This window comes from Furipterus horrens, unplaced genomic scaffold (genome assembly GCF_987537825.1).
Source record: "Furipterus horrens unplaced genomic scaffold, mFurHor1.1.pri manual_scaffold_8, whole genome shotgun sequence".
NCBI classification, from domain to species: Eukaryota; Metazoa; Chordata; class Mammalia; order Chiroptera; family Furipteridae; genus Furipterus; species Furipterus horrens.
The window spans coordinates 40,920,514-40,941,257 of NW_028327178.1; the positions used below are offsets into that span (position 1 = coordinate 40,920,514).

The 20,744-nt window shown below is 36.2% G+C and overlaps 1 protein-coding gene across 4 annotated transcripts in view; it reads left to right on the forward strand.

Moving 5' to 3' along the window:
- Nucleotides 1–20,744, forward strand: part of ROCK1 (Rho associated coiled-coil containing protein kinase 1) — a 166,048-nt gene that overhangs the window by 139,365 nt on the left and 5,939 nt on the right. For all 4 annotated transcript variants that reach the window (XM_090285751.1, XM_090285753.1, XM_090285752.1 and 1 more), the window contains 4 exons: nucleotides 1,220–1,408; nucleotides 2,239–2,398; nucleotides 18,767–18,837; nucleotides 19,040–19,128. In XM_090285751.1, coding sequence (XP_090141877.1) covers nucleotides 1,220–1,408; nucleotides 2,239–2,398; nucleotides 18,767–18,837; nucleotides 19,040–19,128 — 509 coding nt within the window. The remainder of the gene's footprint in view (nucleotides 1–1,219; nucleotides 1,409–2,238; nucleotides 2,399–18,766; nucleotides 18,838–19,039; nucleotides 19,129–20,744) is intronic.

Sequence of the window (20,744 nt, forward strand, 5' to 3'; positions counted from 1 at the left end):
TATAGATAAATATATAAAGAGAATCTGCAAATATGAACATAATTTAATAGAAAAAAGTAAGTAAGGTGCATTTGAAAGAAAAAGAAGCAGTCAAGATTTTTTAAAAGCTCAACCACAATAATAAATGGAAATTAAAATGAATTATCTTTTTGACAGTCAGATGAGCAGATTTAAATGTATAATAACCAGCTTTGGCAAGAACACAGGGAAAGTTTATATACTTTAATAGTGAAAAAATAAAACCACCGACCAATGTACTATTGATAAGTTATGATGAATCCATACAGTGGAATGCAAAAGAGCCATTGAAAATAAATGGAGATTCACATGTAATGATATGGGCACTTAAAAGAATCAACCAATGAATACATAAATAAGAGGAACAACAAATCCATATTTCCCTTTCTCTCTCCATCCTCTCTAAAATCAATATAATTTTAAAAAATTTTTCTTTCCCTTTTTTTTAAATCCTCACCTGAGGACATTTTGTTTTCATTGCTTTTAGAGAGAAGGGGAGAGAGGGAAAGAGAGAACCATCGATGCAGTGAGGTATCGATTGGTTGCCTCTTGTGCTCCCAAACTGGGGATCTTACACTCTCAGACTTTGGATGGAACCCACAAACCAGACATGTGCCCTGACTGTGAATTGAACCTGCAACCTTTCAGTTACAGGACAATGCTCCAACCAACTAAGCCATACCAGTCAGGGCAAAAAAAAAAACAACTTTTTTTTTTTTTTTAAAGAAAGAAACATGCAGGTCCTTCAGGAAGCCTTCCCTACTTCACCAACTCTCAGGCACTGCTCCTATAGTATTCTTACATGCCTCTTTCTTCTTGCTTACCACTCTACTGTAATGCTTGCTCTTGCTTGTCTGGCTCCTCCACCAGACTAGAATGCCTTTAGGGTATAAATTTACTCTCTCTATATCTGGTGCGTAGCACAGTACTTATATATAATATAAGTGCTGAATAATTGTTGAATGATAAGTGGCTTTGGCAAGCTTGTCTGGTTTTTACATTTGAACAGGGGGATAAGTCAGCAATTGTTGTTACTTGTGCTACCAGTTATCATGTCTCAACCTTCATTAGGCTATCCTAATTTTTATAGACCAGAAAAAATCCTTCTTCCTGATTTTGAATAAAAAAATATTTTTAAAGGAGATTTAAGTTGGATGGCTACACCGCAGTTCTTACTATTAATATTTTATTTTTTGAACAGGCTGTAAACAAGTTGGCAGAAATAATGAATCGAAAGGATTTTAAAATAGATAGAAAGAAAGCTAATACACAGGATTTGAGGAAGAAAGAAAAGGAAAATCGAAAGCTACAACTGGAACTCAACCAAGAAAGAGAGAAATTCAACCAGATGGTAGTGAAACATCAGAAGGAACTGAATGACATGCAAGCGGTAAGGTTTGTGTGTGTGCACATGTAGGGTTATTTTCTTAAATTGTTATTACTGTATATACCTATTATCTATTAATCTTATTTAGATTATATTTTTCATAAAGTTGCATAATTTGCTTTATACACTCCACAATTTATTATTACTCTAATATAAACTGTGATATTGATAAACCAGAAAGATGCCTTGTTGCCTATTAACCACTATATCTTAAGTAATTCTTACCTATTAGTATCAAACTGAAATTGACATATGGCTGGTATTATAGTGACTATAGTTGGAGTAGAATTTTTGGTATATTAGAGCTAAATTTGATATATTTAGTATATTTATTTTCTTTAATCAGGACTCACTTTTCTGAACTCAAAATGTCATACTTAGTTTTTGGATACTTCCTTGGTTGTTAATAGCACAAAACTGAGGACATGGTCTTTAGTCTTAGTCTTGGATCCAACAATTGACTCCATCATGTAAAAACCTTACCACACTGAGAAGCTTTCTGTACCATAGAAATTATTTCATTTGGAGCCCCTCAAAAAGCATTTCCTATTGTTTTAATAAGTGTTTATTTTTTTGTTTTTTGATGCCTTGTTTAAAAAAATACTCATTTAAAGCAAGAAGGGGAGGAACTTATCCAACAATTTATTCCTGAAGAAGAGGACTTAAATTTTTATAGTTGTATCAAAATCTGTAGTGGTAAATATTCATGAGGTTTTCTGTAAATTTATAGTTTTAGCCACTTTAGATTCCTTACAGTTCCATTACATTTTAATTTCTTGATGTTGGAAATTTGTTCTTGACTCTTCATATTTCCTTGGTATTGTTAAAAATAGCAATTGGTAGAAGAATGTACACATAGGAATGAACTTCAGATGCAGTTGGCTAGCAAAGAGAGTGATATCGAGCAGTTGCGTGCTAAACTTTTGGACCTTTCGGATTCTACAAGTGTTGCTAGTTTTCCTAGTGCTGATGAAACTGATGGAAACCTTCCAGGTAAGAATATTTCTATTACTTCAATCAAGTTGGCTTATTTCATGGAAATTAACGTATATTTCTCTCATTTGGTATTCCACCTCTTGTCAATTTTGTCCATGGATACTTAATAAGAAATTGATGTCTCTGATAACTAGAGTCTCTTGATGTTTGTATATTTAGTGCATAGTATGGAATAAAATTAGTCATAAGCGATCTGAGGCTATTGAAGTAGATCTAAGAGGCTCTACCTGAATAGAAATCTGAAGAACTTTCTGAGCCTACATTGAGCAGCCTAATTCCATGGGGAAAGTTAAAGCTGCTGCAATACCTCTCACTATTTTAAAAATATACATATATTTCACAAGTAGCAGCTCTTGAATGATTTGTGTATTTTTTGTGCTAAAACTAAGATTAGTACTTAATCAGAACCACAGCAGCTCTATATAAAAGTGTACCTAACGTAGCAGTGATAAACTTCAATCAGACTTTAAATTTCAATTTTAGAAAAATAGATATAGAGGGTTGGAAGATTTAGACAGAGGGGCAGGGAGTCAAGTAAAGGCAAAAGTAAGTAGCTAGGATTTCAGACTTTTTTTTTATGTCTTTATTTCTCCAGTGGAGAATCATTTAAAAAATAAACATGACTTCATTCTTGGGTTAATTGTAGTGCAAAGTGTAGTATGCATCTTTTTAACAGAATTGAGCGATACACTGTTTCAAATAACAAATGAAGTAAATAGGTTAACATGTACTATATATGTATTTTTATATTAAAACATGCATTACAAATTTTAAAGACATATATATACATTCGACATACCACACATTCTTAGTTCAGGGTTTTGGAAGTTTAGTTTGCATGGTCATAAGCTTGAAAATATATTTTAATTAGTGTATCTCCTGAATAATGCATGAATAAAGAGATTTTTATGAAGCAATATGTTTGATATTGTAAGGATTTTATTATATAACTCGTTATAAGAAACTTGATAAATTACTTAGAAAATTTTTACATTGTCTTCGTGGCCAAGGAAATGTGACTTAAAGTGGAAAGTGAATTCAGCTCTTACTTGTATACCATGTCATACCTGCCCTCATTCTTTTGTGGCCTTGCTAGCTCAAAATCACATATCTGGGAAGGATAGGGCTGGGAATGAATATATCTTATGCCAAAAGTCAAGGAATTTCTTCTGTTTTCTCAATTTTTGCTCTTTAAAACTTTATGCATGGCCCTGTCCAGTGTGTCTCAGTTGATTGGAGCATCCTTTTGTAACTGGATTGTGGGTTCAATTCCTGGTCAGGGCACTTTACCTAGGTTACAGGTTCAGTCTCCAGACCCAGCATGTATGGGAGGCAAACAGTCAATGCTTCTCCCTCACATTAATGTTTCTTTTTCTCCCTTCCTCTCTTTCTTCCTCTCTTTCTAAAAGCAAAGAAAAAATATCCTTGGGTGAGGTTAAAAAATTTTTTTTTAATAAAACCACCTGCCTGTTGAAAATCTTGTATGTGCATATTCTTTTTTAGAAAAATATTTTATTGTTTATGCTGTTACATTACTTAGTCTGCCCCCTACTCCCACAGTCAATCCGTTGTCCATGTCCATGGGTTATTCATATGAATTCCTTGACTAATCCCTTCATTAGTCCCCCTTCCCCCCTCCACTCTTAGAGCTGTCAATTTGTTCCATGTTTCTCTGCCTCTGGTTCTATTATTGTATGTCAGTTTATTTTGTTCATTAGATTCCACTTATAAGTGGGATCAATCGTATGGTATCTGTCTTTCACCAGGTGGCTTATTTCACTTAGCAAATAGTTTCTAGTTCAGTCTGTGCTGTCGCAAAATGTAAGAATTTCTTCTTTTTTACTGCTGGATAGTATTTCATTGTATAAATATGTACCACAGTTTTTTAATCCACTCATCTACTGTTGGACACTTAGGCTGTTTCCAAACCTTGGCTGTTGTAAATAATGCTACTTTAAACATAGCAGTGCATATATTCTTTTCAATTGGTGTTTCTGGTTTCTTAGGATATATTCCCAGAAGTGGAATTGCTGTGTCAAAAGGCAGTTCCATATTTAAATTTTAAGGAAATTCCATACTGTTTTCTGTAGTGGCTGCACCAGTCTGTATTCCCACCAACAGTGCACTAGGGTTCCCTTTTCTCCACATCCTCACCAACACTTGTTGTGTGTTGAATATTAATGATAGCCATTCTTATAGGTGTGAGGTGGTATCTCATTGTGGTTTTAATTTTCATGTCTCTGATGACTACTGAAGATGAGCGGTTTTTCATTTGTCTGTGGGCCATCCATATGTCCTCTCTCAAGAAATGTCTATTAGATCCTTTCCCATTTTTTAAAATTATATTTTATTTATTATGCTATTACAGTTGTCCTGATTTTTCTCCCTTTACCCCGCCTCCACCCCAGCACCCTCCAGTCCCTCAGGCAATCCCCACATCATTGTTCATGTCCATGGGTCATGTGTATAAGTTCTTTGGTTACTCCGTTTCCTACACTTTACATCCCCATGGCTACTCTGTAACTAACTATTTGTACTTCTTAAGCCCACCACCTCTTCACCCATTCCCCCACACCCACCTCACATCTGGCAACCATCAAAACTCTCCATATCCATGATTCTGTCTCTGTCCTTCTTGTTGCTTAGTTTGTTTTTTAGATTCATTTGTTGATAGACATGTATTTATTGCCATTTTATTGTTCATAGTTTTGATCTTTTCTTAAATAAGTCCCTTTAACATTTCATATAATAACAGTTTTTTGAGAATGGACTCCTTTAGTTTTTCCTTTGCTTTTCATGACTTTGAATATTTCTTGCCATTCCCTTCTAGCCTGCAAAGTTTCTTTTGAGAAATCAGCTGATATTCTTATGGGAACTCGCCTGTAGGCAATTAACTTCTTTTGCTGCTTTTAAGATTCTCTCTTTATCTTTAATCATTGGCATTTTAATTATGATGTGTCTTGGAGTGGGTCTCTTTGCACCTATCTTATTTGGGATTCTCTGTACTTCCTGGAATTGCATGTCTACCTCCTTCACCAAACTAGGGATGTTTTCTCTTCTTTTTCTGGCACCCCTGTGTTGTGAATGTTGGATCTCCTAAAGTTGTCCCATGGACTGCTTATACTATCCTCATTTTTGTGGATTCTTTTTTCTTCTTCTTGTTCTAATTGGTTGTGTTTTGCTTCCTTAAGTTCCAAATCATTCATTTGATTCTCAGCTTCATCCACTTTACTGAGGTTTCCCTGTAAATTTCTCTTTATTTCAATTAGTGTATCCTTCATTTCTGACTAGATTTGTTTTATGCTGCTGAGGTCCTTACTAAGTTCTTAGAACATGCTTATAACCAGTGTTTTGAACTCTACATCTGATAGATTGCTTATCTCCATTTCAATTAGCTCTTTTTCTGGAGTTTTGATCTGTTCTTTCATTTGGGCCATGTTTCTTTGTCTCCTCGTTTTGGCAGCCTCCCTGTGTTTGTTTCTATGTATTAGGTAGAACTGCTCTGACTCCGTGTCTTGGTAGCATGGCCTAATACATTAGGTGTCCTGTAGGGTTCATTGGCACAGACTCCCCTATCACCCAAGCTGGGTACTCAGGATGTGCCCTTTGTCTGGGCTGAGTACACACTCTTCTTGCAGTTGAGCCTTGGTTGCTGTTGGCAGATCAATGGGAGGAATTTACCCAGGCACTCAGCTGTAGGGATTGGCTGTAACCACTGATCACCACCCTCCACCCTCCATGGAATATCAGCTGTGCAGGGGCAGAGTGGTGGTGCTCCCAACATCATCTGTGGCAGTCCGTTGGGTGTGAGGGCCCTGGAATTTCCCAGATGATGCAGGCCAAGGTCAGCCCCTGCCTGTGCTCTGCCTGGGGCCATCCTGCCTGGGGTATAAAGCAATCTTGAAATGGCTGCTACTTAGCTGAGCTTGGAGATTCCCAGGTGACACCAAGCTGTGAATCTAGACTGGCTGCTGCTAGTACAGGACCTGGGGCTCACTGAGGCCAGTTGTTGCTTGTTTGAGAGGATTTAGGAAATAGTGCAGCATGAGCTAAGACCAGCCAACCATATGGAAAAACAGCTTGGGCAGGCCCGTAAGTTGGTTGGGGCGGAGTCTCTAGGGATCTCCAAGGCGGGTCAAACAGATATGGTAACAGCTTGCCAGATCTGTGGCTCTGTGGAGGGTGGATTTAGAAAAGAGACAATGACTTCTGCTTGCCTTGATGCCAGACACTTTAAGTTTCTCCCAGTATGTCACTGGTGCCTTTCAAGCTGCTACCCTGGTGCTGGACTCCTAGGGAGTGAGTCTGAGTAGGTGAATCCATGTGTGTGTTCTTTAAGAATAACTGCTTTGGGCTCTAGCTGTTTCTTCCACTGACTCAGTCCCCACTGATTTTTGCAGCCAGAAATTGTGGGGAATTATCTTCCTGGCACTGGAACCCTGGGTTGGGGGCCTGATGTGATGCTGGGACTCCTCGCTCCTGAGATATCCTTCCTGAATTTTTATCCACCACACATGGGTGAGAGACCAGCCCATTCTGCATCTGCGTCCCTCCTGCCAGTCTGCATAGATTGGTTTCTTAAATTCCATATTTGTTAGACTTCCATTCAACTCGATTTCTGAGGGTTCCGAGTGGTGGTGGTTCTACATTTTAGTTGTAAATTTGATGTGTGAAGAGGTGATCTTGTCTATCTATGCTTCTGTCTTAATGGGAAGTGTGTATATTCCTACGAGAGGATCACTTTGGATTTAAAAGGAACCTCTTGCTTGAGCTGTTGTTTGAACATCTTTCTGAAGATGGACTTCAATGAGTTGACTTTTAGAGGTGTTTGGCTACATTCTTTCAATTGTTGAACTGAATTCAGTGTAGGTTAAATATCCTGAGCAGGCTTTTCTGTCCTTATTCCATTGATTTCCCTTTAACTTTGTTTATGATGTTTTATTCTGCCTTGCTTTTCTTTGTATTAGGTTAAACATTTCAGACACTGATATATTTAGAAGATTTTAATTGAAAGATGAGTGTGGGGGACTTCTAAAAAGTGGAAGGTGATGAATTTTATCTTCCATTCTGGTTTGTTCAGGAAGGTTAACCTCAAAGGATCATCAGATGATTTGATTGGCTGACTTGGGTTAGGAATTAATTTAGGTTTCAGAATTCCAATCTCATACATCCACTTCAGAGTCAATCAGGAGAGATTTTAAGATGTTTCTACTGGCTTTATGTTAAGAATATTACTTCAAATAGCTGTGTATATTCAAATATATTTTTTAAGGTTTTCAAAGTTCAAACTTGGTAAGGGAAAAAATTAAAAATACTACTAGCCATTCTTCGTTGCTATAAAAGAAACCAGTTAAAGTACATCTTTCTGTATCACTGTGTTCTTAGTCTTAAAACTTATAAAGATCTCTCCACTGTTATACCTTTGATTTTCATATTGGAGGTAAAAATTATTGGATAATCATAGTTATTGTACCTCTGTGTGTGTCATTTTGATAGTATATTGAAAATTTGTATTGCATCTACCATTTACTAGATACCCAAAAACTGTCACTTGCAAATGAAGTTTAGGGTTCGCTGTCATATCCAGGAAAAATTATTAAAGAATTTTTAGTTTATTCTTACTTTGAGAGACTTACATACCATTCAGGTATTGGAAAGATTTTTCAAAAGTAATGACTAATGATTAACTTTACCTATTTTAGAAAATTAGTAAGTGAATTTAAAATAAGAAGACTAAATAGAATATGTTTACTTAACAATTAAAGGCCTTTTGAGATAGGGATCATATTTTTAGTTAAAAGAGGTGGTTTTTCTAAGTAGTTGGGTAGATGAACTGATATATGACTTTCATTATTTCTTAGATTTCATCACTTAATATAAAAAGTCTTGTTTAATTATCTTGTGTATCTAGATCTCAATTCTGTAATTTTTTTAACCTTTTTAAAAAATTTTTTTCAATTACAGTTGTCCCATTTTTCTCCCATTGCTCCCCCCTGCAGCCATCCCCTTCTCCCAGTCATTCCCCACCTCGTTGTCCATGTCCATGTGTCATTCATACATGTTCTTTGACTAGACCCTTCCCCTACTTACCCCACTTCTCCTTCCCCCCTGTCCCCTGATAACTGGTATTCTGTTCCTTGTTCAATTTTGTTCGTTTGTGTTGTTCATTAGTCTCCTGTATGAGGTGATATATGATTTTTTTTTTCATTGCCTGGCTTATTTCACTAAGCATAATTCTCTCTAGTTCCATCCATGTTGTCACAAATGGCAGGGGTTCCTTCTTTCTTTCTGCTGCATAGTATTCCATTGTGTAAATGTACCACAGTTTTTAAATCCACTCATCTACAGATGGGCACTTAAGCTATTTCCAGCACTTGGCTATTGTAAATAGCACTGCTATGAACATAGGGGTGCATAAGTTCTTTTGAATTGGGGTTTTAAGATTCCTCAGGTACAATCCTAGCAGTGGAATCGCTGGTTCAAAAGGCAGTTCCATTTTTAATCTTTTGAGGTAATTCCATACTGTTTCCCATAGTGGCTGCACCAGTCTGCATTCCCACCAACAGTGCACTAGGGTTCCCGTTTCTCCAAATCCTCGCCAGCATTTGTTGTTTGTTGATTTGTTGATGATGGCCATTCTGACAAGTGTAAAGTGGTATCTCATTGTGGTTTTTATTTGCACTTCTCTTGTGGCTAGTGATGTTGAGCATTCTTTCATGTGTTTATGGACCCTCTGTGTATCCTCCTTGGAGAAGTGTTTGTTCAGGTCCTTTGCTGATTTTTTATTGGGCTGTCTGTCTTCTTGGTGTTGAGATGTGTAAGTTCTTTATATTTTGGAGATTAATCCCTTGTCTGAGGTATCATTGGCAAATATGTTTCCCCATATGGTTGGTTTCCTTTTCATCTTGCTGATGTTTTCTTTTGCTGAGCAGAAACTCTAGTTTGATATAGTCCCATTTGTTTATTCTTTCCTTTATTTCCCTTGCCTCAGGAGATGTATCAGTGAAAATATTGCTACGTGGGACATCTGAAATTTTCCTGCCTGTGTTTTCCTCTGAGACTTTTATTGTGTCACGGCTTACATTTAAGTCTTTGATCCATCTTGAGTTTATTCTGGTGTGTGGTGTAAGTTTCTGATATAGTTTCAGTTTTTTACATATCCCTGTCTAGTTCTCCAAGCATTTTTTGTTGAAGAGGCTCTTCTCACTCCATTTTATGCTCCTTCTCCCTTTGTCAAATATTAGTGGACCATATAGACCTGGGTTTATTTCTGGGCTCTCTATTCTGTTCCATTGATCTGTATGTATGTCTGTAATTATGCCAGTACTAGACTGTCTTGATCACAGTGGCTTTGTAGTATAGTTTCATGTCTGGGATTGTGAGTCCTCCTCCTGTGTTCTTCTGTCTCAAGATTGCTTTGGCTATTCGGGGTCTTTTTTGGTTCCATAAAAATATTTGAGGTATTTGTTCTAGGTCTGTCAAATATGGTATTTTAATAGGGATTGCGCTGAATCTATAAATTGCTTTGGGTAGTATGGACATTTTAATGATCTTGATTCTTCCCATCCATGAACATGATATTTGCTTCCATTTATTTGTATCTTCCTTAATTTTTTTCTTCAGTGTTGTGTAGTTTTCTGAGTACAGGTCTTTTATGTCTTTGGTTAAGTTTATTCCGTATTTATTTTTCTTGTTGCTATAGTAAATGGGATTTCTTTTTTTAGTTTCTATCACTGATATTTTATTGTTGGTGTACAGAAATGCCTTTGATTTCTGAATATTGACTTTGTACCCTGCTATTTTACCAAATTCACTTATTATATCGAGTAGTCTCTTAGTGGGGTCTGTAGGGTTTTCTATGTACACTATCATGTCATCTGCAAATAATGACAGTTTTACTCCTTCTTTTCCAATTTGGGTGCCTTTTACTTCTTTTTCTTGTCTGATTGCTGTGGCTAGAACTTCCAACACTGTGTTGAATAGGAGTGGAGAGAGTGGACATCCTTGTCTTGTTCCTGATCTCTGAGGGCATGCTTTCAGTTTTTGTCCATTGAGTATGATGTTGGCTTCAGGTTTCTCATATATAGCCTTAATTATGTTGAGGTATGCTCCCTCTATTCCCATTTTGCTGAATGTTTTCATCATAAATGAGTGTTGTACTTTATCAAATCCTTTTTCTGCATCTATTGATGTGATCATGTGATTTTTGTCTTTCATTTTGTTTAGGTGGTGTATTATATTTATTTATTAGAAAATATTAAACCATCCTTGCATCCCTGGGATGAATCCCACTTGATTGTGGTGTATGATCTTTTTAATGTGTTGCTGGATCCTGTTTGCAAATATTTTGTTGAGGATTTTAGCATTTATGTTTATCAGCGATATTGGCCTGTAGCTTCCTTTCTTTGTTGTGTCTTGACTTGGTTTTGGAATTAGAGTAATACTGGCTTCATAGAAAGAGTTTGGGAGTTTTCCCTCTTCTTGGATTTTTTGGAATAGTTTGAGAAGGGCAGGCATTAGTTCTTCCCTCAATGTTTTGTAAATTTCGCCTGTGAAGCCATCCAGTCCAGGGCTTTTGTGTGCCGTGAGTTTTTTGATTACTGTTTCAATTTCACTCTTTGTTATCAGTCTGTTCATGCTTTCTACTTCTTCTTGATTCAGTTTTGGAAGATTATATGTTTCTAGAAATGTATCCATTTTATCTAGGTTGTCAAGTTTCTTGCCGTACAGTTGTTTGTAGTAATTCCTTACAATCCTTTGTATTTCTGTGATATCGGTCGTTATTTCTCCTTTTTTGTTTCTGATTTTGTTTATTTGGGTCCTTCCTCTCTCTTTTTTCCTTAATGAGGCAGGCTAAAGGCTTGTCAGTTTTGCTTATCTTTTTAAAGAACCAGCTCCTACTTTTGTTGATTTTTTAAATTGTTTATTTAGTCTGTATGTTATTTAATTCTGCGCTAGTCTTAACGATTTCCTTCCTTCTACTCTCCCTGGGCTTTGTTTGTTGTTGTTGTTCTAGTTCTTGTAGCTGTAGGGTTAGATTTTTTATTTGAGATTCTTCTGTCCTTTTTAGGTAGGCCTGTATTGCTATGAACTTTCCTCTCAGGACTGCTTCTGCTATGTCTCATAGGTTTTGGGCTGTTGTGTGGTTCATTATCATTAGTTTCCAGAAACTTCTTGATTTCTTCTTCTATGTCATTGTTAACCCATTCATTATTGAATATCATGTTATTCATTCTCCATAAGTTTAAATGTGTTTGAGTTTTTTCCTTGAGGTTGATTTTTAGTTTCAAGGCATTGTGGTCTGAGAAGATGCTTGATGTAATTTCACTTTTCTTCAATTTGTTGAGGCTTGTTTTGTGTCCTACCGTGTGATCTATCTTTGAAAATGTCCCATGTGCATTTGAAAAGAATGTATATTTTGCTTCTTTGGGGTGAAAAGTTCTATGTATGTCAGTTAAGTCCATTTGATCTAGTGTGTTGTTCAATGCCTCTATATCCTTGGTGATTCTTTGCTTCAAAGATCTGTCTCTTGTTGATAATGGGGTGTTAAAGTTCTCTACTATGAGTCTGTTGCTGTTGATATCCTTCTTGTAGTCTTCTAGTATTTTCCTTATATATTTGGGTACTTCTGTGTTGGGTGCATATATGTTTACCAGGGTTATATCTTCTTGATGGATTGTTCCCTTCAGTATTATGAAATGCCCTTCTTTGTCTCTTTTTATGGCCTTTGCTTTGAAACCTGTTTTGTCTGATATAAGTATTGCTACCCCATCTTTTTTTTCATGTTCATTTGCTTGGAATACTTTTTCCCATCCCTTCACTTTCAGTCTGTGTAAATCTTTTGTTTTGAGATGTGTCTTTTGTAGACAGCATATACGTGGGTCATGTTTTCATATCCATTCCGCGACCCTATATCTTTTGATTGGAACATTTAATCCATTTACATTTAAAGTTATTATTTACAGGTATTTATTCATTTCCCTTTGTACCTGAGTTCCTCTTCCTCTCTCTTTTTCTTCTTTTTCTTAAAGCATTCCCTTTAGCATCTCTTGCAATGCTGTTTTGGTGGAGATGTATCCTTTTTGTCTTTCTTTGTCTGCGAAACTCCTTATTTCACCTTCATTTCGAATGAGAGTCTTGCTGGGTAGTGTAGTCTTGGTTGTAGGCCTTTGTTTTTCATTGCTTGAAATATTTTTTGCCATTCCCTTCCGGCTTGCAGTGTTTCTGTTGAGAAATTGGTTGATAGCCTTATCGGAGCTGCCTTGTATGTTATTTGCTGTTTATCTCTTGCTGCTTTTAGGATTCTCTCTTTGTCTTTAAATGTTGCCATTTTAATTATGATGTGCCTTGGAGTGGGCCTTTTTGGGTTCATCTTCATTTGGACCCTCTGTGCTTCCTGAACTTGCATGACTTTTTCTCTCATCAAGTTTGGAAAATTTTCTGTCACTACTTTCAATCAGGTTTTCTATCTTATGCTCCTCTTCTTCACCTTCTTGTATCCCTATGATTCGAATATTTTTTTGTTTCATGTTGTCCAGCAGTTCTCTTACACCCTCTTCATTCTTTTTAAATATTTTTTCATTTTTGTTGTATTGCCTGGGAAATTTTTTTCTACATTGCCCTCAAACTCACTGATCCGATCCTCTGCTTCATTTAGCCTGCTTTTGATTGACTCTGCTGTGTTCTTCAGTTCAGAAGTTGTGTTCTTCATTTCTTCCTGGTTCTTATTAATAGTTTCTGTGTCCTCTTTTATGCTGGTGTAGTTCTCTGTAAGTTCCTTGTAGCTTCCCTGGAGTTCCTTATAGTTTCCTTGGAGTTCATTGTAATTTTCTTTGAGTTTGTCAAGTTCATTGAGCTTCCTTATAACCATGTGTTTGAATTCCATGTCTGATAGTTTGCTTACCTCCTTTTCACCTATCTCTCCTTCTGGGGATTCCTCTTTTTCTTTCATTGAAAGGTTGTTTCTGTGTCTCCCCATGTTGGATGCTTCTTATTTGTTTTTGTTTCTTAGATTTGTCTGCTTTGATTTCCCGCCTTTGAGGTATGAGATTCTGTATAGGAGACCTGGGGGATTCAGTGGTACAGTCTCTTTGATCTCCTGAGCCTGATGCTCTTGGGATGCCTTTTATGCCATTTGTTTAAGCTGTCTGGTTGTATTTCAGTTACTCTTTGGTGGATCCTTCCCTCTGGCTAGTTCATTGAGAGTCAACTGTGCCCACATTGTCTTGAATTCTTTCGTGGAGATGCTGTTAAAACATAAAGACACAACCCAGGCAAGAAACCCACACCCTCCAAGATATCCCCCACCCAAAATCCCACTATCAGCAGCAAATGAACCAGTATTAATGTAAATGTAAAGAGGTTAAGACTATTACACTATAGGAGAAACAGATAAGCATTGTTTTAAATGAAAGAAAGATGATTTTTGAGAGAGAAGATGATACAATAATAATAGTAGCAAGTAAGGTCAAGGCTATGCAATACAGTAAGTAATATTTACATTGTATGTTGAAAAAAGAGGGAAGAATGCAGAATGAAGTGACAAAGTGGAAGTGTATAGTATTAGGTTTATATAGCAGTTATATGCTATATGTTTAGTGTGAGAGGGAGGATAAACAAAACAGACAAACATACAAACAAAAATTAAAGAAGAGGAATAGAAGGGAGAGAAGATAGGAAACAGATTAAAGAAAGTTTTTACCTAGTACAACCTTTACGCACAGTCTTCTTTTTCTGGATCCGCCCCTGGTCAAAATTCCATGGGTGTCAAACCTTTTCTGGCTGGCTGGCTGTGAGGAGTTCTAGCTTGATTCTGGGGTTGCTGGTCTCTCACTCGTGAGCCTGGTGCAGCTCTGCTGTGAGCCGCACTTAGTTGAGCACCCTCCCCCTTGGCCCTGCGGCACCCTCAGCCCTCCTCAGGCTTGTCTAGGAACACTATTCTGCTGGCAGGCCAGCCTGCGCATGCCAGTAGTCTCTGCCCAGCTTCAAGTCCTGTGTCTGTTCCTCCAAAAAAGTCTCTGTGTTGCCTCCAAGCTGCAACACCGGCCTGCCTCCTTGCCTGTACACCTGCATGTGCCACTTGCCTGCCTGGAATCCCTACCGAATCTGCAGTTCTGCCATAGCTTTCCCTTATGAGCCCCTCTCCCCAGCTCAGTTTTGCTTTTTTGGTTGGTGGAGCCTTGCTGCGAGCTCCCATGGCGCAGACTTGTCAGTCCAGGGTTGCCAGCCCAGGGAGTCCCCACCTAGACTCAGTTCATACAGTTTCTCACAGTCTGGGCTGTTCACTGTCTTCCCACACCTCTGGCTGTTTCAACCAAAACTTCTTGATGACTCCCTCCGGGACTTTGCTGGTCGGTGCGCCTGTGGCAGGGGTAAGCCTCGAAGCAGATCCCAGCTAATGACCTGGTCAGCAGCTGCCCCTTTGGGGTGCGGTGTGGCACTTGAAGAGTGTAGGCCGAGCTTTCTGCCCTCTTTCATACTGTTCCCACACTCCCTTCCCTGTTCACACTATCTGAAATCCACACTCATTCTCTCTTCTCCGTGTTTGTACTCCAAGTCCTTCCGGGCAATGGGAGCAAGCAGACAACACTGCTACCTACTCTGCCACCATCTTTTCGTCCGTCTCTCCCATTATTTCAGCTTCTGCAATCTTAATGGGCATTTTATCATTAACTAGATTAAATCTTTCCTCTGAATTTCCCAACTCTGAAAAGCTTAGACAAAAGTTGTTACCTTTTCTCTGACATATAATCCTTTAAAGTTCTTAAAATCACTTGCTGTTTCTTACTTCATTTATGTCTTTTTCGTCCTTTCGGCTTTGTGGCAGGCTGTGGCCTAGCACACTGTGTAAATATAAAGATCACCCTTAGGATTAAGGTTTGCCTGTTGCCTAGATGACAAAAAACTAATGTAATAAATGTCTTTCCTTCTTCGTTCTCCCTCCTTCTTTTGTAACTATTGACCTAAGAATGTAAAAGTAATGAAACGTTTAGAGAAACACTTGTTATCAATACTCCATTAATATTCATTATTTCTTATTAATTAGCTGCATCATTCTCGTTCCATCCAGCTTGATCTAAAGCTGTGCCATTTAAACATTTAATGGTAGATTTCTTGATGTGTTTGTGACTTTGTCCAACTGTAACCAGTGACTTGAAGGTAATCAGTACACATGACTTGTCAAGGATTGATTGATTTCATTTTATTTTTTATACCATCTCTGAATGTAATTAAAATATGTTGGAATGGTTCTCTAGTTCTGTTTCTTAAGCACTGTATGGTTTATCCAGGTAATCTTCGGTAGTCTTCAGAGGCTAGCTTTGATGTTTGAATTGGCTGTAGCAAATATTGATTTATATGTAATTAGCCTCTCTATCTCTTATTTGGGTAAAGGAGTCAATTACTGATATTGCAATAATACACATTTAATTTTTTTGTAAGTTAAACTTGCTCTACAAATATAGAAAATATGGAGCCAAGTTTTTGTACCTCAGTAGCAGGTTATTAATGATAACCTAGATTTAGAAGTCATTGATATTTCTTATTCTGGGGAAGCTGATTTCTGTGTTTATGATGTAAAAGATGTAATTCACTACATTATACTTTTAGATTGCCACTTACATCACGAGTAGTCATGATTTTCAAGGAGGTCTTTACATATTAAAAAACCTGATAATTTAACTTGCATCTAAGACAGAAGTAGAGGAAACAGAGAGGAGAAGCTAGTATGTATTTTTTATGGGTGAGCCTAGTTCAGATATTTCTCTAAAAAGAATTCACCAGAAGAAAAACTAAAATTATGTTCCATAATATTATTGTTTTAAATTGGCAAAAACTACATATCCTCTACACCTTAGGTTGAGTTCCAAATTTCTTCATTTAAATTACAACAACTATAAAATTGGCCTTATTTGATTCATAAAATGCCTTTGGTACATAAAATTTCTATGGGAATGCTAAAATGACAGATAAAGTCATAACATCATATAATAATTCATTGAAAATATATTAAAGAAAACACAGGTCAATCCAAACCCAGAACCAGAAAGCATAAATACTTTTGACACTTATCCTCATAGAGAAATAACTGGGGGAGGAATATTTTGGCATATACAATTTTGTATAAATGTCAAGATTTTAATGGATTTCACATCTTTTATTTTCAATGAGAAGTTATCTGGTATTAAATAGATTTAGGAGTAAGAGGTGCAATTTTTGGCACACTTGAGGGAAATTTTCCTGGCAATAACTTATTTGCTTTTGTAAAAATATTTGTAAATGATCAGCTGCCTTCTGCATGTTATTTAATATAAAACTACCCTTTGGTGGTTAAATTATAACCATTATTTATAGAGGTGGCTTTATTTGGCTTTTTCTAAAAAAGCAGAATTGCAAAATAATCAACAAATTGCTATCAAGTATTTACTCTGTCACATACAGTGGGGTATATAAAAAATTGTTAGGATATGGTCCCTCTACTCAGAACATACTAAGGACCTACTTAAACAAAACAATTATTGAGGTACTAAACAGCATCTAAGAAGAAAGCTGAGAAGGAGATCATTTTGAACTGAAACTTCTCATTATTTCTTTCACTTTAACAACAAGTACAATTTAGGTGAAAGGGAATAACAAAAGCAAAGGACATTAAATACATGGAAGAAATTGGAACAAGAAGAACATGACCCCTAATTCAGTTATATGCAAAGCTTGTTAAAAGGACAGACCAGCTGCCCTGGCTAGTGTGGCTCAGTTGGTTGGAGCGTTCTCCCATAAACCAAAAGGTTGCAGGTTTGATTCCTGCTTATGGCACATGCCTAGATTGCAGGTTCAGTCCCATGTTGGGGCTACACAGGAGAGGCAACCAATCGATGTCCTCCCCCCACTCTCCCTCCCTTCCCCTCTCTCTAAAAATCGATAAGCATGTCCTTGGATGAGGATTAAAAACAAACACAGAACAGCATTGTGCTCTAGGAATATAAACTCAGAAATTAGGCTGCCTGGACAAACCTAGAGCTTTGACACTTACTCATAGAGTATCCTTAAGTAAGTCAGTTCCCCTTGCAAAGCCGCAGTCTCTTCATTGTAAATGGAAGATGGTAGTAGGATCTATTCTCTCCTATATTTCTAGGAATATAATACTCTGTAATCATGGGATCATACAAATTTTTTAGATATTGCTTGCAAAAAGAAATGTTCAGTAAATGTTATATATTGTTACTTTTACTGTAAGACTAAGCTGTTTTACAACTTTTATGTGAAGAAAGGCAAGCTTATATTCTGATTAGATCATGATTTGAGCCATAGTATAATCCATCACATTATAGTATTTTTGAGCCATAGTATAATCTATCACATTATAGTATTTTAAATTTGTTTCAAATATGAAATGTATATATACACACACATACACACACAATTAAATGCTCTTATCTCTAATCTGATATAGAATAACCACTTCTAATGGAATCATATTTTTCTCCTGAGTATTTCTAATAAGGGTTAATTATATTTAAACAGTAGTAATAGTTACTGTAAAATGCTTTGGTAGAATTAGTGAAGGAATTCCTGGTATGTACAGACTGGTTAAAATCTAAATGGTTAATCAGATGAGTTTTGTGTTCTTTTGCTGTTGATTAAATTCTGGTACCACAGTTAGTTAAAGGATTTTACACCTCTTTAGTTTGATAAAAATTGTAATGAACTTACCACTAGAATTAAGTACTCCACCAACTAATTTTGGACCGTTTTACTGAAATTGTTATGGGTGTTTTACCAAAAAGTTTATCAGAATATTGTACTGAGAAAACAAATAAAATGCTTGTCTTTTATTCTTTATATCTAGTTGATTCTGCCTGCATTCCTAATTTATTTATCTTCTATTCTTATCTTCTGTGAGTAATAGGACACTTCTGTACTTTTGCTTGCTCTTTCTTGTGTAAATCATGGCTCTGATTTGTTCCACTTGCTGCATTTTTCTTTTTTTTTTTTTTTTGTTTTTTTTTTTGCTAAGTATTTTTACATGAATGTTAAAAGATATTTAATTAAAGTCTTCTGTATCATTTCCCATTTAAGCTGTAGTCCATTCCAGTCTTGCCTGGCTCTTAAGGGTATTGTTGTTATTTCATACTTTTAAAACTGAGTACTAAACATTAATTTTATGGGAAAAGTGGCTTGGAAATTTTTCTGCAATCTTTGTATGGCCATTAAAGTTGATTTGTGTGATTGAAGCATGGAAGAGCAAATTATAGCACTTGTTCATTTAGTTGTTAAAATGCCTGTTGCTGCATGCTGTCAGACAACTTGTAAGAGCTTTACCTTTTGTTAGAATTTAAGACTAAATACTATGTATTCTCTTTCTCCTAGAGTCGAGAATTGAAGGTTGGCTTTCAATACCAAATAGAGGAAATATCAAACGATATGGCTGGAAGAAACAGGTACCATATGCCTCACTGTTTTGTAATTGATATTTTGTTATGTATTTAGTTTTAAAGCTTAGAACTTCTGTTAACTTCCCTATTATTAGCATTGATTTTAGATTAACACAATATAATTTAGACATAAGTGGCAGATATTATGACTTACTTTGAAGCAAGTTAATGTGGCTCTTATACTTTTCTCCCTTTTTTCTCATTTCAGTATGTTGTGGTAAGCAGCAAAAAAATTTTGTTCTATAACGATGAACAAGATAAGGAGCAATCCAATCCATCTATGGTATTGGATATAGAGTAAGTTGCCTTTGAATTTTAAGTCAATTGAGTGTTAACTTATGATAATCAATTAGTTTTAGATTTTGTCATTGTGAACACCCATGTAATCACCACCCAAGTCAAGATAAAAAACGTTTCTGCCATCCTAGAATGCTCACTTTTGCCTCCTCTCGGGGAAAAAAAAAAATTGAATTCTATCACTGAGATTAATTTTGCCTATTCTACAACTTAATAAGTAGAATTATACAGTGTGTACTTGCTTGTGCCTAGCTTCTTTCACTCAGCATAATGTTTTATGTGTAGTGATTGTCTTTTTTATTGCTAAGTAATTTTCCATTGAATGAAAATATCTCAATTTGTTCATTCATTGTTCTATTGACAGACATTTGGGTTGCTTCTAGGTTGGGACTATTACAAATAGCCTGCTATGAACCTTCCTTTTGGGCACTTAAGTTTTCATTTCTCGTGGGTAAATATCTAGGAGTGGAATCCTGGTTCATAGAATAAATCTGTTTAATCTTTTAAAAAAGTCTACCAGATAGTTTTAAAAATGGTTATACTATTTTATACTCACCAGTAATATGAGTTTCAGTTGCTACACATACTCACCAACATTTGCTGTTGTCTTTGATTTTTTTTCTGTTCTAATGGTTATGAAACACTATCATGGGGGCATGGGAGGGTGCAAATGGTGATAGAAGAAGACTTGCTTGAATTATACACCTGCAACCAATTGGGTTGGCCAAAAAGGTCGTTTGGTTTTTTCCCACAAGATGGCTCTCATAATGCTTAGTTGAGAATTGGTGAATTTTGTCTAGCCATTTTAATATTGAAGATGGGAGAAAATGTGCAACATTTTTGGGATATTATGCCTTATTAATTCAAGAAACTGAAATGCAAAAAGAGATTTATACAGTGTATGGAGAAGGTGCTGTGACTGATAGAACGTGTCAAAAGTGGTTTGCAAAGTTTTGTGGAGATTTCTCACTGGATGATTCTCCAGGTCAGGGAGACCAGTTGAAGTTGATAGCGATCAAATCGAGACATTAATTGAGAACATCAGTGTTCTACCATGAGGAAGATAGCTGACATACTCAAAATATCCAGATTAATAAAGCTGTTGGTGAAAATTAAAAATGTGTCTTTTATTTTATGGAAAAAACTAAACGGACTTTTTGGCTAACTTGGTATAATTTTCTTAACCAATGTCATCCCAATAAATTGAAGAAAAAAGAAAGAAATACTATCTCATTGTCTTAATTTGTACTCTTCTCATGATTGATGATGCCAGTAATCTTTTCGTATGTTTATTGGCCAGTTGTATATTTTTTCTTAAGTGTCTCCAAGTCTTATTCCCATTTTTAATTTGGGTTCCTTATCTTTTTAAAATTGATTTGTAGAAGTTCTGTATATAATCTGGATACAAACTCAATGGCAGAAATATTTAGTGCAAATATTTCCCAGTGCACAGATTATATGTACATTTTCTTTATGGTATCTTTTAACAGAGACCATTTATCATTTTTTAAAATAATTATTGCCTTTTGCAGTCTATCCAAGAAATTTTCTTTAAGAACTTTATTGGCCTAGATTTTACAATTAAGTTATGATTGATCTCAATTTATTTTTTATTT